At 40.3% G+C, this 23,463-nt stretch overlaps 2 protein-coding genes across 3 annotated transcripts in view; one reads left to right on the top strand and one right to left on the bottom strand.

Annotated features, from left to right (window-relative positions):
* The first annotated feature begins 3,546 nt into the window (after nt 1-3,546).
* On the top strand, nt 3,547-13,107 carry mfap2 (microfibril associated protein 2). Of its 2 annotated transcripts, none has more exons than XM_021317114.2 (9): nt 3,547-3,653; nt 4,950-5,011; nt 7,068-7,112; nt 7,412-7,435; nt 7,516-7,602; nt 8,000-8,041; nt 8,127-8,214; nt 10,280-10,353; nt 12,421-13,107. In XM_021317114.2, the coding sequence occupies exons 2-9, from the start codon at nt 4,981-4,983 to the stop codon at nt 12,522-12,524; spliced, it is 495 nt and encodes a 164-aa protein (XP_021172789.1). In that variant the 5' UTR covers nt 3,547-3,653; nt 4,950-4,980; the 3' UTR covers nt 12,525-13,107. The 2 variants fall into 2 exon arrangements, with proteins under 2 accessions (XP_021172789.1, XP_036007131.1); XM_036151238.1 differs by lacking the exon at nt 3,547-3,653 and adding an exon at nt 4,701-4,725.
* A 1,152-nt stretch (nt 13,108-14,259) lies between these two features.
* LOC105927160 (rootletin) overlaps nt 14,260-23,463 on the bottom strand; it is a 29,972-nt gene continuing 20,768 nt past the window's right edge. The window contains exons 29-37 of the mRNA XM_012863798.3: nt 23,281-23,401; nt 21,664-21,827; nt 21,131-21,346; nt 19,376-19,600; nt 19,150-19,299; nt 18,873-19,073; nt 18,647-18,778; nt 16,380-16,553; nt 14,260-14,990 (exon numbers count right to left, since the gene is read on the bottom strand). Of these exons, the coding sequence (XP_012719252.2) occupies nt 14,910-14,990; nt 16,380-16,553; nt 18,647-18,778; nt 18,873-19,073; nt 19,150-19,299; nt 19,376-19,600; nt 21,131-21,346; nt 21,664-21,827; nt 23,281-23,401 (1,464 nt within the window). The 3' untranslated portion in view covers nt 14,260-14,909. The remainder of the gene's footprint in view (nt 14,991-16,379; nt 16,554-18,646; nt 18,779-18,872; nt 19,074-19,149; nt 19,300-19,375; nt 19,601-21,130; nt 21,347-21,663; nt 21,828-23,280; nt 23,402-23,463) is intronic.

Genomic DNA, 23,463 nt, shown 5'->3' with positions numbered 1-23,463 from the left:
ACTGAGGATGAGGTAATCATGTTTGGAAGGATGCCAATTGTTTTATTTTTAATAGAATCAAATAAAGAATCAAAGTCATTACAGCTGAGGGAATGGATGGATCAACAGAGCTATGACTAAGTTTGGCAACTGTACTAAAGAGAAATCTATGATTATTTTCATTCTCCTCTATTGATGAAAAATATGCTGCACTAACTTTGCGAAGCGTCTTTTGATACAACAGTAGACTGTTTTTCCAGATTAGGTAGGATTCCTCTTGCTGTGAAGAGCGCCATTTTCTCTCCAATTTCCTAACATTGTGCTTCAAAGAACGCAGCTCTAAATTAAACCAGAGAGCCAGCTTCCTGTGAATAATCACCTTCTTTTCGTTATCTAATGCAAAACGCAACGAGGAAGTCACACCGTCAACAAAATCATCAATTTGTAAAGGGGAAGAAACAACATTGCTGCCTTCTGTTGTGTTTTTCTGTGATACTAAGGGAATTGGAAGGGGGACAGACTCTTTAAAGTTTGATACAGCATCTGATAAAGATCTACTATAATGAAACCTTCTTTTGGGGATCGAAAACTCAGTTAAATTGAACTCAGAGGTTATTAAAAATGATCAGATAGGACAGGGTTGTGAGGAAATACTGTTAATTCTTCATAATCAATGCCATGTATCAGCACGAGGTCCAGAGTATGAAGGCAAGAGTGCGTAGGTTTATGCACATTTTGAGCAAAATCAATTGAATCTAGGATAGTTTTAAAGGCTACATTAAGGTTATAATGTGTCAACAAGAATGTTAAAATCCCCCACTATAATAACCTTGTCAATGTTTAACACTAAATCAGATAAGTTTGAGAACTGAGAGTAAGGGCCTGGTGGAGGATACAAAACAACAAACAGAGAAGAGGTTTTATTGTTTTGCAGTTTGGATGAGGAAAACGGAGGGTTAAATGTTCAAAAGAATTGTAGTTATTAATTGGCCTGGGACTAATTAATAAATCAGACTGAATTGTGTTAAACGCACTGGAGAAATTAAAGAACATACTCCTCACAGAGCTGTCTGCCTCGTCTAAATAACAGTAGGTTTGTTGAAGCAGGTGTATGATGGCATCTTTAATTCCATGGCAAAAAGCAAACTGCAGGAAAGTGAACGGTTAAATAGGACCTGCAGCCAGAATCATTATCCCTGGATCCTGAAACACAAAAAGTCCCCAGTAGATCTAACACTAGCTCTCTACAGTATCCCTTGGAGATTTTTTTTCAGCAGTGTTATTTTGCGCTGCAGGTTAACATCTTAGTTAGCTTTTTTTATTTTTTTAAACAAATGCTGCTGTTTAATCTTTTCCCCCCACATGGGGGAGCTGCAGGCCTCAACATCCACACCCATAGGGGGTTCTGACCCCAACTTTAGGAACCACTTTTTGTTTGGGGGCTATCCTGAACACCTCTATTTCCATGTCTTACTTCTTTTGATGCAATATTTGAACAAATCACCCACAGAGGCCCTCTGGTGTATTTTCATAAACACTTAGCTGTCATGATCATATAAAGTTCCACGGTCTATAATGAAAGTTATCTGTGTAGAGCAGATGTCCTGGTGTATACTTTTTAATGTTTAGTCAAGGACATGCAGATGCTATGTCAGCAGATGGAAAAATATACGGTTTTAGCAGAGAAAAAAGGTAACATGATGAATCAACACGGATGCTGTTCATGGGGGACCTTGATTTCCTGGATACATCTGGGCATGGTGGCTCCTGAAGCTCTGACTCTAGCCGATATTCTCACCCAGCAAATCTTCCCAAAACAGTTGGTTTTACAATTCTTACCTCATAGTTTTCTCTTCCACTTAACTTTCCATTAATTTGCTTGAACACAGCTTTCGGTAAAGATCCAGATTCATTGCCACGGCGTTCAATGTCTCAAGGCTGAACAAATGTCACGTCTTCTCCATGATTCTGGAGGCCAAAAGAAGGTCACAACATAACATATCTGGATTCATTTTTATAAATTTTTATTTATAATGTATATTGCTCTTACTTAATGTATTTCATCAACTATTTGGTGTTTTTATCAGGAGTAAGCCATATGCATCAAAATTACCTGAAATACACGCTTGAATCTGCATAATTGGATTTTCAGTTTTTAGTTGAATTACTGAAATAATTTATCTTTTCACTGATATTGTAATTCATCGAGATGCACCTATAAGCTATGTTATTTGTTTGCTTAATCGAGTTCATTTGCATTTGTAGTTTTAGAGGCTTCGCCGGTTAACATCAGAATAAGCTTTATTTGCCACGTTTGTGTGCGAAAACAGGGAATTTGACTTTGGTTACTCTTTGCTCTCAATAGAAACATTTTAAATATAAATACAAAAGAAGGGAAAGAAAAATTAAAGTTAGTTTGTAAATATTTATGTTTACAGGGCAGAGCCGGCTCTAACCTCCATCGGGCCGTAAGAAAAATTTGTTTTTGAGGCCCGCTATTTCTGCCAATAATATAAATTTGCTATCAAGTGTCAATCTTAGTGATATTTTAGTTATTGTTTACTATCAAACATTAATCAAAAACTTTGTTTTGAAGCGAAAAAGGATTAAACAAATGGGGCCAACCCTCATAAACTGTATGATTTGATTGATTGAATTTGACTTTGTAAAGTGCCTTGAGAGTTGTGAATTGCCGCTATATAAATAAAATTAAATTGAACTGAATTTAACTGATAATTAACTCAAAGTTAAAGCTCAGCACAACAGAGGGAGGCATGGTTGTGTTGGTGCAAATAAGCAGCGTATTGATCTGGGGACACTGACTGCACAGCAAAAAGGGTGCTAAAAGTAAGTAAATCTTCTTCAACTGAGTGTTTTTGTCCGTGATTTGAGCAGGTAAATTAGATTATCTGCCAAATAAATGAGTATTTTTACCCCTAAAACAAAATAATTAGATATACTGCACTTGAAATAGGATAATGGAGATGAGTTGTTCCTATTTTAAGTGCAGATATCTTATTCTATCGGCAGATGATCTTGTTTACCTGCTCAAATCAAGGGTGAATACACTCAATTCAAGAAATGTTAACTTACTTTTAGTTCCCTTTTTGCAGTGTGTTAAATGTCCTTCAGACTGACAGCCTTGGGGAGGAAGCTTCCTCTGTAGCGGAAGGTTTTAGGAAATACTGCTATGTAGCGCTGACCTGAAGGTAAAAGCCTGACCAACTTGTGTGCAGGATGTGTGGGGTCTGCAGAGATGTTAGCCGCCATTTTTTGTCAAATCTGTACGAGTGCTAAATGGAGGGACGGTCCCCTCTGATGGTCGTCTCCGCAGACTTAATTGTTTGCAGCAGTTTGGACTAAGAGTTCCCAGAGTTTGAAAGCCTAACTAAGAACTATACCTTTAAATTATAGCCTTATAGTTTAATATGAAACATTGTGCTCATGTTCTGTCCCTCGTGGACTCCTGCTTAAAATGGAAATGCCTGTTAGCCAGTATGTTGGGGACTTGTCTCTGGACTGGGACTAGGGGTGGGAGCTGCAGGAGTCTGGGGGTGGGGGGGTTATTGGAGGAGGAGGAGATTGCCGGGTAAAATGTGGAGCTGCAGGATCCTCCTGCTTTCACAGGAGGCATCAGCGCCAGCAGAGGTTGAAGATAACTGAACCACAGCAAGGTAAGGAAGCAGAGATGAAGCTCGGGAATGCATCTCAGTGTCCGCTTGCTTTTTTTTCTCCAGCACTGATGAAGTTAATTAGCCCGGAAAAGTTGATTTAAACAGTTTAGAAACATGAAATGATTATGTGCATCATTTATCTGGCTTAAAACACCTTATTGAGATAGACTGAGTTAAATTATAGCGCGTTCTGTTTATAATGTGTGTTTTAAAGTTGACATGTGTGCTGTGTTTTTACCAGAGGAGAGCAGGAGGGGCAGAGGTGCTGGAGAGAAAACTAAACCAAAAAAAAAAAAAAAAGCTGCTTTTACGGGGGTCAATGAGGACGCACGACAAGTTGAAAATGTGTTGCCTTTCTTTGTCCGTAACCATAAATGGACTCCAAAAACTCAAATACAAATAGATACCAGCCGAGCATCTCCTGTTGCTGTCCTCGGTCTGTGGAGGATGAAGGGTGGGGGGAGAGTGGGGGTCTCTGCAGCTTGAAAGTGGAGGGCTAAAGTGTGGAAAGAGGGGGGCTAATCGCTCCCAGATGTGTGCTGAGAAAACATATGGTTCCTGATAGCCACCGTGATGCAGGAGAAGTACTGGGTTTGTGCTTTTCTGAGTTATGCTGGTGCACAAAGACACAGATTTACCGCAGGAAGGGATGACCACAGCTAAATGTGCAAATCTGGAGCTGAGGGGAAAGAAATCCTGCTTTCAATGAAGTAGTTTTAGTCAGGAAATCAAGAGTAGGACGTTTAATGCACTGAAACAAAGATTTAAATGCTCTGTACTCTTCCAAGGGTGCTGCTGGCTCCCATTTTGGGTTTTATTTAGTTTGCAGGAGGAAAGAAGAAAGAAAAGAGCAAGAGGAGGGGGGAGGGTTCAAGGAAATGACCAGTGAGTGTGACAGAAGGGGAAATGAAGGATGTAGAGACGGAGAGAGGAAGAAAGGGAGGGAGGGATGAAGAAAACTCACAGAGAGATGCGGGGGTGGGATTTAAGGGGGTCTTCTGTTTCTTTTCTTGGAATGCAGCTTTGACAGTGTCTGCTGCAGCGAGGAAAAAGAAGGAAAAGAAAACTCGCTGTGAGTTTTTTTTTTTTTTTTCTGTCTCTATTGCTCACCGTGTCCGTTTGAGGCCGGTGAGGGGAGGATGACGGGCGAAGGAGGGCACAGAGAGGGGAGAGAGCAGCAGGGGGCTAGGAAAGGTGACAGAGGGCGGGGGAGAAGTGGGAGAGAAGGAAAGATTTCAGGAGACAAAAAGAAAACTTTCTTCTCCTCATGCTGTTCGGTTTCCGTCTTCTCCACAGTGTCGAAGTCAGTCTACCTCCCAGAGCGACCATGAAAGTCCTCCTACTCATCTGCATGCCAGGTAACTGCATTATGCCTGTAAGTTTAAATAAATGAACACGGTAGATGCGTTTTTTTGTTGAGTTTTTGCACAAACTAAAGAAAAACTGTAATAGTTTTCTTCACGAATCTGCAGAAAGCGTCTCTGCATATATGTCATTTATATCGCCTGACCAAAGTGAGACACAGCTCATGACAAAGTGGTGGCCCCCCTTTACACATTTTTCTGTTTTTGCTTTTAGGTCCCATATTTTAACATCCGACACAGATAACCAGAGTGGACACGAAAAGCTGTCAATTATTTTATTTACAAAGCAACAAAAGCTATTCAAACCAACACGGCCTTTTGTAAACATATAACCGCCCCTCCTGTTTATTAAGCAATACACTGTATTTACCTATATTTGTGAACAGCTCACTCAGGTCTGATTATTGCTTGACCTGTATGATAAAAAAAATCCTTGTGGACATTAATGGGAAGAGTAATCAATCCTTGCAATCCGAAAAGTTGCAGGTTAGATTCCAGATTCCTCATGCCACTTATTAATGTGCCCTTGGACATGGCACGTAACCCCAATGCTTGCACATTTCTGAATTTGTGCACATTTTTGCATGCTTTGGTAAATAGAAAATGTTGTGTAAATTAGATAAAAATTTACCACTTAATTGCAACCGGTCTGACAACATGAGGTCGGCTAAACGATGTCAAAGGCAAGGCAAGGCAAGGCAAATTTATTTATATAGCACAATTCAATACAAAGGCAATGCAAAGTGCTTTACATGATTAAACTATAGCAAAATAAAACAGAATAAAAGCAAGTAGGAATAAAATGTATATAGAAAAAAAGAACAAAAAAGTGGTGATTCAAAAGTCAAAAGGCAACACATTCTAATCTAAAAGAAATTCAAGAACAGAGCTCACTATAATTTATCAAGTCTGGAAATGGTCGCACAGCCGTTGCTGAGGATTTGCTTCAGGTTAAAGTCAGAGTTCATGATTCAGCAGTAAGTGGAGTTTGCAAAAATGGCACCGGTGGAGAGTTGTAAAGACAAAACCACTGCTTGGCATTAATCGTCTCGATGAGCCCCAAGACTTTTGGGAAAATACTCAGCAAACTCATGAGGCTAAGGTCTAACCTTTTGGATGGAGTGTGTTTGTTGCATAACATCGGGTGCAAAACTAACACATCATCAAGTAAAATAAAGATTATACTAACAGCCAAACACGGTGGCGGTAGTGTGATGGTCTGCTGCTTTTCAGGAGCTGGTTCCCCTGCAGTAACTGATGACGTTATAAAATCTGCTTACCACTAGAAAGTCATAAAGGTTAAAAAGGGTTGAATATTTTGAAGTAATTTAGTTAAAATCTGGTCTTAAATCACACAGTGGTGAGGAAGATTTATTTTTCCAGTTATTGCAAACACTTGACCGCAGATGCTGCCACCGAGAGTGACGCGACAAGTTCTTTGGTTCAGAGACAATTATTGATTAATTAACACAAGGCCAGGTTGGTCTGAATAGCTTTATTATTATATAATTCATATTAAAAAGCTGCTTCATCTTTTTATTCGGACTACCTTTGTATGTTATTCAAATTTGACAGAGTGTAACAAAAAAGAAAAAAAAGCCAGAGGAAATCTTTTAGGTGGTAATTAGGTTGCCGTGATTTTTCCCATCTATTAGAAATCATTATGAGCTGTAGGCAACATAATTAGCAGCTTATTTTCTTCTTAAAACGTGAACTCATCATCTTACAGGACGACGAAGACCTCTCCAACTTTTTCTTCGACAGACTCAGTCTCCATGGGATTCCCGGTTTATTCTCCAGCTTGATCCTGATCTGCTTCTAATTAAATCGGTCTTTGTTATATAAAAAGACGTCAGATATGTTCCTACTTGTTTGAAGTCTTCGCTGTACCCCAAACTGATTCTGCGTGCGTCACCGTGAACAGCTAGAAACCGTGTTCACTGCATAACGACAGGAGAGAGCGTGCCCTGTGTAAACAAACATCAGGAAAAAGTAAATGACAAGGGCAGGGAGAAGTGCTTTATAATTTCTGATTTTTTGTCTGAAACAGTTCTGCTCGCTCAGGCCCAGTACCAGGAACGGGTTCTCTTCCCGGGTGAGTTTATTCAGAGAATATTGACTTGTCCTGCTGCAGCTGGCCACATCTGTTCCTGATCCCTCGCTGCCCTCTGATGTTTCCACCAAGCCTCCAGGGACTCTCCTCCCTGTCGTCGTTTACCACCCGCGCAGCAGCTGTTTTCGCTCCTCTCTGCATGCGTATTAAACGTAAACACGTTGGGGATGAAGTCATGCAACACGTCCTCGCCACATGCTTTGTCCGCACTCTTGTTCATATCACGTTTCTGTTTTGGCTTTCATTCTCACATAAATGTTTTCCCCTCTCCTGCTCCGCAGAGGTGTATGATTATTATACTCCAGGTAAACTCCTCTCAATGCCCGTCAGATTTTGTGCGTGGAGTTTCGGGCGTTAAAGGTCATAAAATATCTTTGGCTCTCAGGAGCAGAATCTCAAAATCCAGACGGTTTTCCCGGATCCTACCAGCAGCAGGTCCAGGTCGAGCCCGAGGTCCTTCCGGAGAATTCAGGTAAACCTGCTGAATCCTCTTCCTGCCAGCTTCGCCGCACACTGCAAAAAGGGAACTAAAAGTAAGTCAAATTTTGTTGAAATTATGTATTTTCCTTGATTTAAGCAGGTAAATAAGACTATTTGCCAATGGAATAAGATTTCCGCACTTAAAATAGGATAATTTCATCTCTATCATCTTATTTCAAGTGCAGGACATCTAATTGTCTTATTTTAGGGGTAACAATACTCACTCCTTTGGCAAATAGTCTTATTTACCTGCTTAAATCAAGGAAAAATACATTCATTTCAAGAAAATGTGACTTACTTTTAGTTCCCGTTTTGCAGTGCAAGGCTTTCCTGACCCGTAAAACCAGGGCGTCTCTCGTCTAAAACCCGTTTTTCCGTTTGGATTCCAGAGCCCACCTTTGAGACGGAGCCCACAGAGCCTGGACCTCTGGGTAAGAGAGCTGCAGAGCAGGGAGGCCTGGCAGCTGTTTGCCGTGGAGCGGAGCAATGATTTTTATTTTGCTGTCTGATCCCCAGACTGCAGAGAGGAGCAGTATCCCTGCACCAGACTCTACTCAGTGCACAAACCATGCAAGCAGTGTCTGAACAGCCTCTGCTTCTACAGGTACAGGACAGACGGCCTTTAGAGATGAGAAGTTAGTCCCAGCTGTAACATTCGCATTAATCAAAATGCGACTAAACTAAATACGACCTTATAAAACGTTGTCTTTGAGAAATCATAGAAAAATCTACCTACATAATGCTCCTAACCAGCTGTGCACCACACCAGGCACACATAAAACACGAAGATATATTGTTAAACGCCACATTTTGGGTTCATTTGTTTCTATTTATCAGACGTCTTTTCCTGGTGCAGTGGCGGCACAGGGGGACTGAAGGTTTTTTTTTTATGATGTGCAGCTGTGCTCACAAATAACAGCAGTCCAACAGCAGTGGTCAGATCAGTCCCCTCTTTTTTTTTCTTCCCAATATGCAACATATTTCTACAATATCCTCTAGATTTAAAGAGACAGCACCAATACAAGCTGCCGACAGACGCACGTCAGAACAGGGGTAAAAAAAAAAGGAACGTGGGGGTGAATTAATGAAGAATTCAGAGCAAAGCATTGAAGTTCTACTTCATGTAGCCCACAACGACTTAAAGGTTTAAAGGAAGAACTGAAAGACATGACAACCAACAGAAACACATGGGGAAAAAAAATGAAAACTGCCATTTTAATGGATCAAATAGCCTAAACAGCAAAGACTCAGCCAATAATTGGCTCCAGGGGGATGAAATAAGGTCTATAGTTACCTGTGAGCACCGCAGCTACTGAGATGAAGCCCGTTTGAAGCTAAGCTACCAGCAAGGAGCCACCGCGAAGTTAAATTGTTGAAAATAAGCATTGGAGAAGATACCATTGAGTTGTTCGCTGCAAGGTAGAGCAGTTGATAGGATTGTTGTCTTGCAGCATGGAGGTCCTGGGATTAAATCCCAGTTGGGGTCTGACAACAACATGTCTTGGGTGTTCACTGTCCCTTGCCCAATGACTGGGGCAAGAGATGGTGCATCAATCCTGCCAGGGTAGAAATAATGGATGGATAGACATTGACTGGACAGTTTAGTCCAGATGGATTGTCTGACAATCCCCAAACACTGTATTCAAGCCACAGTGGCTCGGTCCGGCCAGCCAAGACCTTAACCCAGTAAACCAAAACCTGTGGGGTGAGATCTAACGTGCTGGTTCTGAGGTAGAACCAAGAAATGATCAGAAACTGTGGAGCATCGTCCAAAGCTGAGCCACATTTTCACAGGTACCAGAAATCGGCCCAATCCATCTACACTGCAAAAACAGAACTAAAAATAAGTCAAATCTTCTTGAAATGAATGCATTTGTCCTTGATTTTAACGGGTAAATAAGATGATTTGCCAATGGAATAAGATTTTTCCACTTAAAACAGGAACAATTCATCTCCATCATCTTATTTCAAGTGCAGGATGTCTAATTATCTTATTTTAGGCAAAGATACTCATTCCATTGGCAGATAATCTTATCTACTGGCTCAAACAAGGACAAATAGACTAACTTTAAGAATATTTTACTTGTTTTTAGATCTGTTTTTGCAGCGTAACAGAGAATGTAAAGCAGTTCTCAGGAACAGTGGTTACACAACTAAACATTTGTTCAGAGACTCACAGGAAAGCTGAATATTCAAGTAATGTTCCAGTTCATGCAGGAAATCTTTGAGTTTGTAAAGAAACTCAATAAATGAATTGCTATATATGTGTGTGCCCTCACTCTCTTACAAACAAATGTGATCAATTTCTCTTCATATTTTGATGTTGAACAGAAAGTGCAGTCTTCTCAATGCATTTCTGTGAAAAGAAATAAAAGCCATTATAAGCCTATTATTTAAGCTTTATCTTAAACACACTGCTGTTAATTTGAGCACAACTGAAGATGTAAAACACGTTTAAAAAAAGGAAAATATCATCAGTAGAAACTTGCCTGTAGGTCTGAAATTAAAATAGTTTTTTTACCAAATTTAGTCATCCATCCTTTAAAAGGTTTTATCTTTTGTGGTTTTTTTTTCATAAATGTTTATGAGGGGAATGCAGAGGTTTCTCAGTGTGCTGACAGCTTTTGTTCATGTGTGTCTCTGAGCGCTTTCTGTGTGTCTTTGTTCAGTTTGCGACGGGTTTATGTCGTCAACAAGGAGATCTGCATGAGGACCGTGTGCGCACACGAGGAGCTGCTCAGAGGTGGGTGCAGGGCCCGGAGCCGCAAACCAGAAAGCCCTGACATCACTGACTGAACAGCAACGAGATCATAAAAAAAAAAAACGCTCTATTTGCTCCAAAAACACTTCAATGGCCATTGTTAGTGAAACAAAGAACGTTTATCAGCAGTAACATTTATATAACAACGGGAAATGAGTCAGAGGAAAATCATTTTAACACAAAATATACAAATTCCCTTTTTAAACATCAATGAAGAGCCAGCGTTTTATTACAGTAGAGTTTGTTATTTTATATCTAAGGAATAAGTTGTGTGGTCAGTGTATCTTATTAACCAGGACTTATCTTGTTCATGCAGAGTTCAATAAATATGTACGGGGAAAAAACTAAAATTAAAAATTAAAAAAAGAAGTCCCATCCATCCTCTGTACAGGATTATCCTTGGAAGGTTGCCTATCTCCAGTAGTCAGGGGGCTAAAGGGAGGGTCCTCCCTGGATCACAGGACAAACACCCAGGAACAAACACACATCAGTGTTTTCATCACAAAGTGTGGCGCTTGTATTTATTTTCAATTCTTTCTTTAGCCTAACCCTAACCAACCCTTAATTGACAGCAAACAGGCTTAAATCGGAGGCAACTGGACTTTAGCTCAGCTTTTCTGAAAACTTTTCAACACCTATTCAGCAGTCGCTGAAGTACCAGCCGCCAGAACTGATGAAGACTCCTGGATAGGCGTCAAAACGTTCTCAGAATAACTGAGTGAAAGTCCGGCTGCCTCCGATTTAAGCGCGTTTGCTGTTGAAATGACCCGGAGAACTGAGAATTTGCACAGACATCTAAACCTGATTGACACCTTAGTGCTAAACCAAAACCCTGGCTAAAAAAATGAGGACCAAAAATAAAGATCCTCACTTTACATCAAAGTCCTCACTTTGGTGGTAAAATTTGAAAATAATGTTCTCGCTCAGCTAACTCAGTAACTAAGTACAAATATTTCGTTACCTTACTTAAATAGAAATGTTGGTTGTCTATACTTCAGTGGAATAATTATTTTTTTAGCCTACTTTTTACTTCTACTCCTTACATTTTCATGCAATTATTATATTAATTCTACTCCTTACATTTTGAAAATAGTCTCATTACTTTTATTTTATTTCAGCTCGTTTTCGTTCAGGCTTGTCATTAAAAAACAAGAACAAAAAAATATTCAGATTAAAAGCGTTACCTGAGCAGAGTGATTTAGCAGTAATGTTGCGTTTGCCAAACGGAGAACAAAATGTAGACAAAGACATAGCACTTTTAGGATTTTTTTCTTCTTTGTTTTTTGATTTACTGTTAGGATGAATCATTCATTTTAACAACAATACCTACTGTATACAGGCAACCATACAAGGGTAATTGTTATAAGAGGGTAATGCACTCAGTTTCATGTCCAGTCTTATCTTACATCATTAACTCATTAACTCCTGTAGCTATGCTTGGATGTTCATTTACATTCAGTAATAAGTAAAAGAGTTAATGATAATATGTCTCTAAAGACATCAGATTTCCTGCTCCATGAAACCTCAGTATTGCACCCGTTTAGATCTTTGATATATTTGCATTATACTAAATGGCTCATGTGGGTGAAACAGCCAATCCTAATTTCCTTCATTATTTACATCATACTATACGGTCATAGTTTTATATCCGGAACTTTTATACTTTTACTTGAGTAAAGGGTTTGAGTTGATACTTCTACAAAAGTATTTTTAAACCCTAGTATCTGTACTTCTACTTTAATAATAAATGTGAATACTTTTGACACCTCTGGCCGGAGTACCCAGAGAGAACCCACGCATGCACAGAGAGAACACGCTAACTCCTTTTACGGGAATCTTTTTGATAAATTTAACTGATTTATTCGGAAAATAAATTACAAAAAGACGATTAAATCAATGATTCTGTTAAAATCAGAGATTTTGTTAAATATTGAGGACATGCTGATCTATTGTCTTTTTATTTGTATTTTTTCTGAAGGTTTTTTTCTTAAGCTATCTTTAAAACAGATCAGCAGCTCTTATAAACGCTGGTTGTGTGTGTTTTTCTAGCGGATCTGTGTCGTGATCAGTTCTCTCGCTGTGGCGTGATGGCGCTGAGCGGTCAGTGTGCATCGCTCGGAGGAAGCTGTGGGAAAAGCTGCGGAGGCTGCTGATCAGGAACGCTGACCCTCCTCTCTGTTCCCCCCCACCCCCGACTCCTCCGGATGACTCCTTACTCTTGTGCGAAACGCACTTTGAATATTTTTGTTGTTTAAGTTTTTTTTTGTTTTGTTTTTATTGATGTCTGCCCAGTAGATCCTGTGTGTACTATTAGGGATCATCAATAACACTGACGTTTGTGTGAGTCACTGGTGCTATAAAACGTTTAGAGGTGCACATAAAACCATGAAAAACTCCTTTCATTCTTTTTTTTTTTTTTTTTTAGTTTTTTTTTAATATTGTGCCATAATAATCTCATATTTTGTGTTTGTTGATTTGTTCCTGTACTTTTGTTGAAAAGCAGTCATTACTGAGATGATCGGAGCTCTGATTTGATCCAAAACTAATTAGTATGCAGCGACTGTGTGTCTCTGTTGAAGATCGGGCGATGTGTGAAGAAGCAGGTGCTCAGTGAGGCTACTGCGGCAGAACAACAGCAACCCGTGGTTTAAAGGCGCGTCCAACCACCACCTCCGTACTACTGCTTTCTGAAAAGTGTCACTATAAAGACTGAAAAAATAAAACTTTTATACTACAGCTGCTCAGCGTGTGGTTCTGGACTTTGACTAGGCCATTCTAACACATACATATGCTTTGATTCAAATCTCGGCTCCCAAAACTGTGGTACAAAAACCAGAGGTGATACTTCAGTGGTACGGAGAAGCAATTTAAAGGGGACATATGTTTATATATATATATATATATATATATATATTTCCTTTTTACATTTAACTCATTCAGTTGTGGTCTATATAAAGTGGATCTACAACGATTTGGTCTGAATTCCTCCTTAATTTAGCCCCACTTTTTACCCCTTGTTCTGAGGTGCGTCTGAGAGCAACTTGTTTTGGTGCTGTCTCTTTAAATCTAAAGGAGGCACTTCACACCCCGCCCCCCTCCAGGGTTCCACTTCACCCTGTTGGGCCTTTTTTGTAGCATGCTGGGGACAGTGTGATGAACAACCAATGACCTATCCACTTGTAGCTTCAGCTTCGACAACAAAATTGTTACAAGAAATGAAAATGGCGGATTTGCAAAATTGGTAAGCCAGAAGTTCATGACTTTGTTTAGCCCTTCTGGAGCAAATACTGCGACGTAATAGTTAAAAAAAACATAATAGATAATACATAAAATTGAACGGTTTGAAAAAATATGATAAAAATATGAAAAATAGAAAGATATCTATGCACTAAATTTAATTTTGCTGCACTCCTAGAGACTCCAAGTACTCAAAAAAATATATTCAAGGGCTAAAAAAAGTTGATTTTGCATTTGTCCTGAAACACGCTGTGTTTTAAGATGTGGTGAAGTGGAGGTTGGTGAGCAGGGAACTAGGATTTAGGGATGACATATCGACCTTAACCACGTTCTGGTGGTTCAAGTACACGTTAAACATTTTTAGTAACACAAATGAATGACAATATATTGCTTTGCTCTTTGTGCTTCCAAATGCTGTAGTAAGCCTAACGTGGCCTGTAGCAACTTTAAACTGCACCCTCAGCAGCACCTTTCATCCTGCAACTTCCAAATAAAGGCAACATTTGTGGCATTGCAGGACTAATAATTGTCCTACCACCAGATGGTTGCACCAGAGCTCTGCAGCTCCTCCAGAGTTACCATGGACCTCTTGGCCTCTTCTCTGATTAACGCTCCCCTCACCCGGCCAGTGTGCACACATTTCCTCCATTCTCCAGCAAACATAGCTTTCATGTTTATTTCCACCACAAATGTGATGACGTAGTTAGTCATCAGTCTGTCAGTGTTCATACAGCAAGGAAAAAGTACATTTGTACAGTTATTATTCTCTCCTAAAAAAAAAAAAAAAAAGCTAATGCAGTGGTGTAATAAAAAGTGTTTCAGTTATAAAATAGAGTCTCATCTAATTGGATAATTAGTTCAATCTGTCTCCTAGAGGACAAACAGTACAGTTAACTCAGTTGTGCTTATAAATACATATTTACCGTTGTTTAAGTCGTAAAGAAGCTCCGATATTTTTCTTCTCACACAATGTCCAAACGCAGTGCATAAAATCCTGTAATGATTTTGATTTTTTTTCTTAAGTAACAGAACAAAATTTGACAAGATGTTCAGCCAGGACAGATTACAGATGTTTAACGAGTAATTAGTGGTTTGCTGGTGGTTTTAAGGCTTCCCTCCATTGGGATTCATTTGAGGAGTCATTGTCCTCAACAGTGAAGCACCAATACTATTATTTTCACAGCCACAATATGCAGTGTTTAGAGTTAGAGTCAGATTAATCTGAGTTAAGAGTTTAAACATCAATGTTGAGAGGAGTTTTCCCTGAATCCGTTTCTTCTTCTTCTTCTTCGAGCCGACTCTCACTTGGACATCAACGACGGTGGGAGAGACGGCTGCCGTCGCTTCATCTCCTGCTGCAGCTGCTCCTTCAGAGTGGACACCTGACGCCGGGACAACAGGAAACAAGGATTATAAATTTTAATTTAAATGACCGATCGCATGATTGTAATCTGTAATCCAGCCTGGAGGGGATGATGGAGGGAAGTCAGGCTTTTGGAAAGTCCATTTAGATTAAACAGAATCATTTATTAGACTTTCAGGAAAATAAAGAAAAATAGAGATCAATACATGACAGAGATTTCTAGACGAAGTATTTGAAGGTTGGACAATTCTCTAACTAAAAAAAAATATATTTATATGTAAAACAGCACTATAAATAATATTAATGCATAATGGATAATGTGTTAGAGGTGCGAATACAGTGCCTTGAAAAAGTAATAATCGCTCTTTCACGTTTTCCTAATTCTATCATGCTTCCGCCACAAAACAGTGCATAATTGTAAAGTAGAAGAAAAGACAAATGGTTTTGGGTTTAATGTAATCAATTTATCCCCATTAAATCCTAAACAATAGGTTATCGGAGGGCATCAGCGTTGTTTTTTAACTGAAACATTGATCATGAGCTCCACACCGAGTTATTTCCTAGCTTTGTCTTTCAGCTCTGAGGCTCCTGCTTTGGCTGCTTATTGTCTGAAACCCAAGTTTTAGTCATTTAAAAAAAAAAGGCAAAGTCACAATTAAGTAACAATTACTGCAACCTTTACTAACTGAACATGATAACTAATTGGCTTTCTGGTATAATCTACAGATCACGTTAAGACTTCTAGGTTTCAGCATCCAAACAGGAAACTGCAGGGTAGCCTCAGATCATTAAGTTAGCAAAGCAAGATGAAGTGGAAATTTTATCGTTGCTGCCCTAAAGCAATCACACACATTGTTTTTAATGTGGTATGCTGGTAAAACTTTTCCTCCTGAAGAACAAATACGTTTTAGAGGGAAGTTTCATCCCATCTGTCTGTGGGAAACTCCAGTTGGAGGCTCACACCCGTGTTATCTCATGATTAACAGAATCCTTTGTGTAAGAAGGAGAAACTACGTCTGGTAAACACCTCCGTTGTAAATATGAGCGTTTGAGGTCTGACTGACAAGAGCAGCTGGTTATTCTGTGTCCTGCTTTTCAAGCTGCAAGTTTCAGGTTATTTTTCCCTCCACAACAAAGAACATTGAGAATCCGATGGGTTTCACAACGTAATCCAGGGCAAGATTTGCCAAGTCTGAATTTCTGGAGAAGCAGCTCCTGTCAGACGCTAATGGATGAGTTTTCGTCTATGTTTGCGAAATAAACACCAATTTTCCCATGGAGAACAATAACTGAAGTTATACAAATCAGTGTTTTAATGTTGTGGGGGATCAGAATTTAAAGCTGTTTGGGAAGAAAATGACTCTGCTGTTGTGGAGGTAGAGGAAACGCCTGGTAAGACCATGCCCACCTGTTCTTCCAGGCCTTTGACCCGGTGCCGGTGAGCTCGCTCCCTGGTGCCCAGCGTTCGCTCCACATCCCGGAGGCTGCTCCTCATCTTCTCCGCCTCCCGCTGGACCTCGTCCCGCTGCTGCACCAAACTCTCACACAGACCGTGAGAGTGCTCCATCTCAGCCAGCTGAGTCTGCCCAGGAGAAACACAGGCAAGCTAACGTGGAGCTGAGAAGAGGGAAGGCGGGAGAGCAAACCTGGGGTCTGTTTGCTCGTAAAAAAAACATCCAAATAATCCACGTTGACTTTTTAAAACTACACCAAGTTATCCTGTCGGTGAGGGAAAAATTAAATGAAATATGCAACATTCTTGGATGATACGTAAACAGAGGAAAAAGAAATAACAGAACAAAAAAGGAGCTTCATTATTATATTCCTCTCTACCGAAGATATTTCATTTGATTTGCAGCAAAGGGTCTCTGCATATTTACAGCTTTATAATTCATTAAATTTTCAGAACACATTTACTTTAACATGCAGTTTAAACGTCTAATAATAATAATAATAATAATAATAATAATAATAATAATATTTTGGTGTTTAGGTGGATCCACTTCCGTTTTTTAAAGATAAAAAAAAATGCAATTAATCTTTTTTTTTTTTTCAAATAAAAATTATCTAGATAAAAGTTTGGTATCTTATCTCGAGATAACTTCCTGAGCTTGCTTTGATGCAATAACAGTTTGTTGATCTTGTTGTGTCGCAGTAAAAATGAGATTTCAATCTTTGCTTTGATTTGACAGAGATTTCATGATATTACCTCAAGATACCCTGGGCTTGGTTTTTGTAATTACAGCTTAATTGCCTCATTATGTAGAGTTAACGATATCTTGTGTTTGTCGCTATAATAGTGCGGTTATGACATACCTTCATTTGGTCCAAATGAGTTTCTTTACCTCATTGTGGCAAGAAAATATCTGAAGCTTGTTTAATTATGAAGATGCTTTCATTGGTCTGTTATCTTCAGAGCATGAGAGCTTAAGCTTGTTTTGCTGTGATTATAGTTTACTTTTTTTACTATCACAAGATCAGATAATAAAAGAGCTATTTTTAACCCATATTTAATATTATCATACATAAAATCGTATTATCATGTCAGTAGCACAGGTTTCAGCTTATTTGTTCCGACTAGAGCTTCCCTGTCTTATTATCTTGAACTAATGAAATCTGTTTTATTCTTGTCAAAATAATGTTATCTCAATCAGTCAATTTTGAGAATTTAAACTAATTTTGCCACAATGCCTTTCATGACCTCTTATGGTCAAGAAAACACACCAAGCTTGTTTTCTTGTGATGACGTCTTTAAATCCCTTTATATCGGGATAATCTTGAGATGACTGATTCATTATATCATTATTTTAACATTGTTGACTGCCGTTATTAATTCACCTCACCATCCCAAGATAAGGAAATCTGCAGCTTGTTTTTGCAAAAAAATAAAATGTTTTTACATTTATGGCACATACAAATTTCAAACTCTTGTCATTGTCTTTAACAGGTTGTTTTTTTTAAATCGTCTGTGTTGTATTAGAGGCGGGAATGTCAGACTCATTTCTTTCACCACAGAGGTGGGAAGACTTTTTATTTCCTCTGAACAGAGAAAGTGTTTTGCCTCGAGGAATGAACAAAGGTGCAACATTAATTGGACAAATGGTCTTTACAGGGTTTCTTTAACTGCACCCCCCCCCCCCCCCCCCCAATCCCAAACATTTCTGCAGACTGGGAACAGTTTGACTAAATAAGGAAATCTCTGAGATGTTAAACCTCCTTGAAATAAACAACCAAACAGATCCAGAATTCCTGTAAAACCCGCTGCAGTTCTGCTCACATTCACTTGATTGTGGGCTTTCTGTGGTGGATTAAGAAAAAAAAAAAAGTTACCATGACCTAAGAATGACAACATTAAACCGTTTCCAGGGGGGGAAAAAAATACATAAAAACTTATTTTGCTCACTGCAGATGTCTGCTGGAATTAAACATTAACTTTCTCTTTTTTTCACAGCCAAATGTGAGGTTTTTCCTATAAGTGGATAATTATATACCACACAAGCATATAAAGCCAAAACTATGGATTTTGATGTGGAAATGCACGTTTGTTGCTCTCTTTCTTATAAAGCTGAGAGTCCTACACTCAGGACTAGGCAGCAGTTTATTGAGGCTTTATTCTGCATATATATCGGTATAATTTATGAGGCCTCTGCCCATGCACCCTCATCTCATCCTCACCTGCAGCATCAGGATCTGCTGTTGTGCTTCCTGAAGTTCCTGCTCTGTCGTATTCAGCGAGCGATCCAGGCGGCTCTTCTCTGCAGAAAGCCGCATGCTGCCCTCCTCGGACTTCAGCTTTTGACGTTCAACCTGAAAAAAATTAAAAATTATAGTTTCGACTTTAGCTGTAGGACGACGAACGCTGGCGTTTGCAGGTTTGTAGAGGAAGTGAACCGGCACGCGCCTTATCCAGCGTGTTCCTCAGTGCGTTCTTGTCTTTCTCCAGCCGCACCGCCTGCCTCTCAGCATCCTTCTTTTCTGTCTCCAACAAGGCCACCGCTCTTTGCAGCGCGCGCAGCCGCTCCTCCACGACGGCACGCTCCGTCTGGGCCGACTGAGCGCTCCGCTGAGCCTCCGCCACACTGGCCGATCGTTGACGCAGAGCCTGACAGGAGAAAACAGAGTTGTACATCATCTGTAAGAAACTTTGTGTCGTTTGGAAGGCCTTTAGTCTCTCTGACCTCCTGCGTGCTGCTGAGCTCCGTCTCCAGCTCCTCCCGCCGCAGCTCGCTCTGGCTCAGCTCGCTCTGCAGGTTCTGTACGCGCTCAGTAACGGCAGCTGTGTTCCTTTTTCCTTCAGCCAGAGCTGCCCGAGCTTCATCCAGTCGTTCCTAAACACAAACAACCATCGAATTACAATTCCTTTTTTTATTAGCAGGCTGTCTTTCTTCAATATGACTAACTAACCTGTAGGAGCCTTTTGTCCTGCTCGGCCGTACTGAGCGTCTTCTGCAGGGCGAGCAGACGGCTCTGCGTGCTGCTGTGGGACGCCGTCACCTCCTGGAGCGTCTGGCTGAGGGACGTGGCCTTTTCCTTCAGAGCAGATTCGCCTTCCTGAGCTTTCAGCAGAGCCTGGCTGAGCCGGTCCACCTCCCGCTGCAGCTGCGAGACGCGAGCTTCTCCCTCTGCAACCTGCATTTTTTTAATATAGAAAATACCTACTGAATGGGAATATGTTGAATAGATGTGTAGCGGCTTACTGACACCATAGTTAGCGCTTTATCTACTAAGATGTGCATGCAGGAAATACTGGTCAACTACATAAACGTAAACCTGTGTACAGTATAGTCTTTCTTAGCTGGAAATGCTTAATGCTCAAGAATTTTTAACAAGTGTAATATTGACTTTAAATGAAGGAACAACCCAGACTGAGGGCAAAGGATGCTACAGCCATAGGTAGGACATATTAGCTGGAGCAGGGACTCCGATTGTGGGTGTTGTCTATATGCATAAAATTTATCAGGAAAGATGTTTGGTTATTTTGGCTTGGCTATAGCAGCGACTGTTTTTTTCTTTTTTCTGAGTCTGAGCCAAATGACAGCAGCTGTTTTTTGATAGCATCAGCATTTCAACTTTCCTTCAATCTATGACATGCAGTGCTGGTCTGAAGTCACCTTTTAGGGTCAAACAACAACCTGTTGGGAGAAAATAAACTGTAGACTCATACAGTTTGAACTGTGCAACAGGTGTTCTCAGGACATGGACTGCTTATGTGGAGAAAAGTGAGACTTACAGAAACAAAACACCTAATTCTTCAATATAATTACTATTAATTTGCTGATACAGCTGTTTGGAGAAACAGGAGTCCTGATACCTCTGCATGTCAGAGTATAGATGCTGGTCAGACCTGGAGCAGGAATTGCAACATCTTAACTGAAAGCTGCCAGACGTTTTATGTTTTAGATTACTTTTTGTCCGGGGTAGGCAGACTGAACTCTCCACAAAGCACTTTTAAACCCCTGGGGAAGGTGGTGGTTTGTTACGTCACCAAGTTGCAGCTTTGAAATAACATTTCTCTCGTCATCTACCTTGTTATGCATTAATCATAATTTTACTCTATGAACTAAAGTTGAAGCAGGCGATCGCACTCACCGTTTTGGTCTTGGGTGGAAATTGTGTTATCCACTGAAGAAAGAGTTTTGGTGTTTTTTAAAGAAATGTCAGTCATGGAGAGTTAATATAACTAGAGTAAATTAAAAGCTTAAACACAATAGCAAAGAAAAAGTTGCAACTGATGATATTTTTTAATTGCACATACTGACTCAAAAAAGTACTAGTTTCTTCCAAGCAGCTGCACTTTCTTTAATAAATAAAATGATCTGGATAACTGTGTTGGGATTTGGCTGCCGTTTCCTCCTTTTTAATGCCTTAATTGACATAATCTAGGTATTGTTCCATATGTCATAAAATAAGGGAAATGCACAAAAGTGGAGGACAAAAGAAGGATTTTCGGCTTACAAAACTTTACAGAAAATGAGTAAAAAGCAGTCAAAGTCCAACGAGAAAAAAAAAAGAGAAAAATTGGAGAACACTTTGAAATATTAGAAGAAAGAGTCTCTCCTTGGAAGGAAAGCACACAGAAATTCAGGATGGTTTAAAGCTTTTGCACAGCACTAGACTAGTAAAGCTGTTTCTGGCTGTTTGGGGGTCTGTGGAGCAGACCTGCTTGGTCAGAGCGTCGTGGCGCTGCTGGGCCACCTGGCTCTCGGCCTCACGGTCTCCCAGGCTCAGTTTGAGCCTCTGCAGCTCCCCTTCCAGGCTGCGCCTCGCCAGCTCCACCCTGGTGGCCCGGGCTTCGGCTGCTTCTAGCGCCTCCCGCAGGCGCTTCCTCTCCGCCTCCAGACGCACCTCAGCGGCCCGCTGCTTGTTCAGCTGTTCCTGCAGGAGGGGAGCGCACAGTGGTCATGTCGCCTTTGTGTTCTTACCCGGCTGAATGTTTGCTTTGTTTATGTGATCCATGAGTGCATTCTGTCTGCTCCTCCTGTGGTGCAGGAGGGAGTCATTGTTGGCATTATAAACCAACCTATGCAGAGCCAATATATGTCACCAGGAGAGGGTGACATCTGTTGTTATTACAATCCCCGACAGCCCACTTCTATAAATATGACTCCACCGGTGCCGTATGGCGGCGGCACGTCGACCGTCGCCCGCTGTGAGCGTGACTGCATAAAGTCCGGGAACAGAAGCGTGTGTACCTGGGTGTGCCTTTTCTCCGTCTCTGAGACCTGCAGCGAGCGTTCCAGCTCCTTCGCCCGGTCCGAGAGAGCTCTCCTCTCTCTGTCTCCTCTCCTCACCGCCTCCTCCTGCTGCTGCAGCAGAATCTGACTGGTGGTCAGACGCTCATCCAGCCCACGCTTCACTAAACGCAACGAGACATCGCCGTGACGGACAGAATTAGGAAATACTTTCACTTTATGGCATAGTCATATAAAAACGATAGGTGATCATATAAAGACTTTAGTTTTAACCATTAGTGTAAACAGTACTTTATTTCCACATAAAATGTGTAAAAGTGTTCATAGACCTTACATTTTTTTATATTTTGTCACCTAAAAACAATAGGTCTGAATGAAGACAAGACAATATATACTTTTCAAACAAGCAAGAATCTGAAATTTTAATCTGATTCCTCAAAATTCAATCCATCACAACCAACCGAGAACAGTCTCAACCATACAATTAAAACATGTTCAAAATGATTTGTGTCAGAGGGATTCGTCCTGCAATGGCAAAGGCAGGTCGGCAGGAACGCTGAACATCAGCCAAAAATAAGGACTTTTATTCTCGGGTTTCCATCATCTTATGTCTCTGACAAAAGCAAATTGCTATTCTAGATCTTATATTTAATCTGTGATAAGACTATTGAAACATACCCTAAACTAAATACTGTATTTCTGCGGCAGCTCCTATATTGTGTCTGTTGCTTTTACTGCTATACGTTTTTCTAAATGTGCATTTTGCTCACCACGAAGATGCAAGCTTGTTTTTAACTTTTACCTGCACATCAACTTTACAGACATCCAGTAATTATAGTGTCACCACGTCTCTTGTTATGCTGTAAATGGACTGGGAGGCTGTAATCAAATTGCCCTTCAAAACATCACTTTAATTTAACCTCCAGCAGTTCTGTGAAGGACTCAGAGGTTTATCGGAGAACATTAGAGAAGAAAAAAAGCACCATAATTACCAAGAAGGAGCAAAGCAGACAAGGTCAGCGCTAAGGTTTAAAGCAAAACCCGAAGCAAGACTAGAAAATTGATATGTATGAAGAAAGCATGAGCCATATCTAGTTCTTGTTAATGATACAAGACTAAAATTTGTTTTCTAGCTCACAAAAAAAGAAGACAATCCCCATGACAGTGGAGGACATCGCACGCCTCACTTCTAAAAAAGGCAAACATGGAAGACTAGTTTTATGTTTCAGATTACTTTCTTCATTTCAGTAAAATATTGAGGATGGATGACCTCGATGTCTGGATGAGCAAAGCTGGTAGAGGCGTACTCCAAAACACTTATTGCCCTCACTGCAGAGAAAGTTATTGTGAAAGTATTGACTCAGTTATTGTATAAAGTACTTGTATAAAGTATTGACTACACATTAATGAATGTCAACTTTTTAAAAAAAAAAATTCATTCTGCAGAGTTTTCCTTCAACTTCACAACATCTGCGCTACGTTGTGTTGGTCCATCAAATGAAAACCCAGTAAATGACATTAAAGGCTGTGGCTGTAATGTGACAAAATGTGGAAAAGGTCAAGGGGTATGAAAACTTTTGCAAGGCGGTTTGTATTTCATTCGATTTGTGTTCAAACCTTCGTGCATCTCCTGCAAGGTGTTCTGCAGCAGAGAGAAGCGACTCTGGGCAGAGCCGCGTTCCCCCTTCAGCTCCTCCAGCTCCCGCTGCAGGACCCCCAGCTGGCAGCGAGCATCGTCCTGCACAATCAGCAGCAAGGAGATTAAAAACAAGAGACCAAAAACAATCATTGCAGAGTTTT

Source organism: Fundulus heteroclitus, chromosome 20 (genome assembly GCF_011125445.2).
Source record: "Fundulus heteroclitus isolate FHET01 chromosome 20, MU-UCD_Fhet_4.1, whole genome shotgun sequence".
NCBI classification, from domain to species: Eukaryota; Metazoa; Chordata; class Actinopteri; order Cyprinodontiformes; family Fundulidae; genus Fundulus; species Fundulus heteroclitus.
The sequence above is the reverse complement of the archived record's forward strand: the minus strand, read 5'-3'. Positions and strand labels throughout refer to the sequence as shown.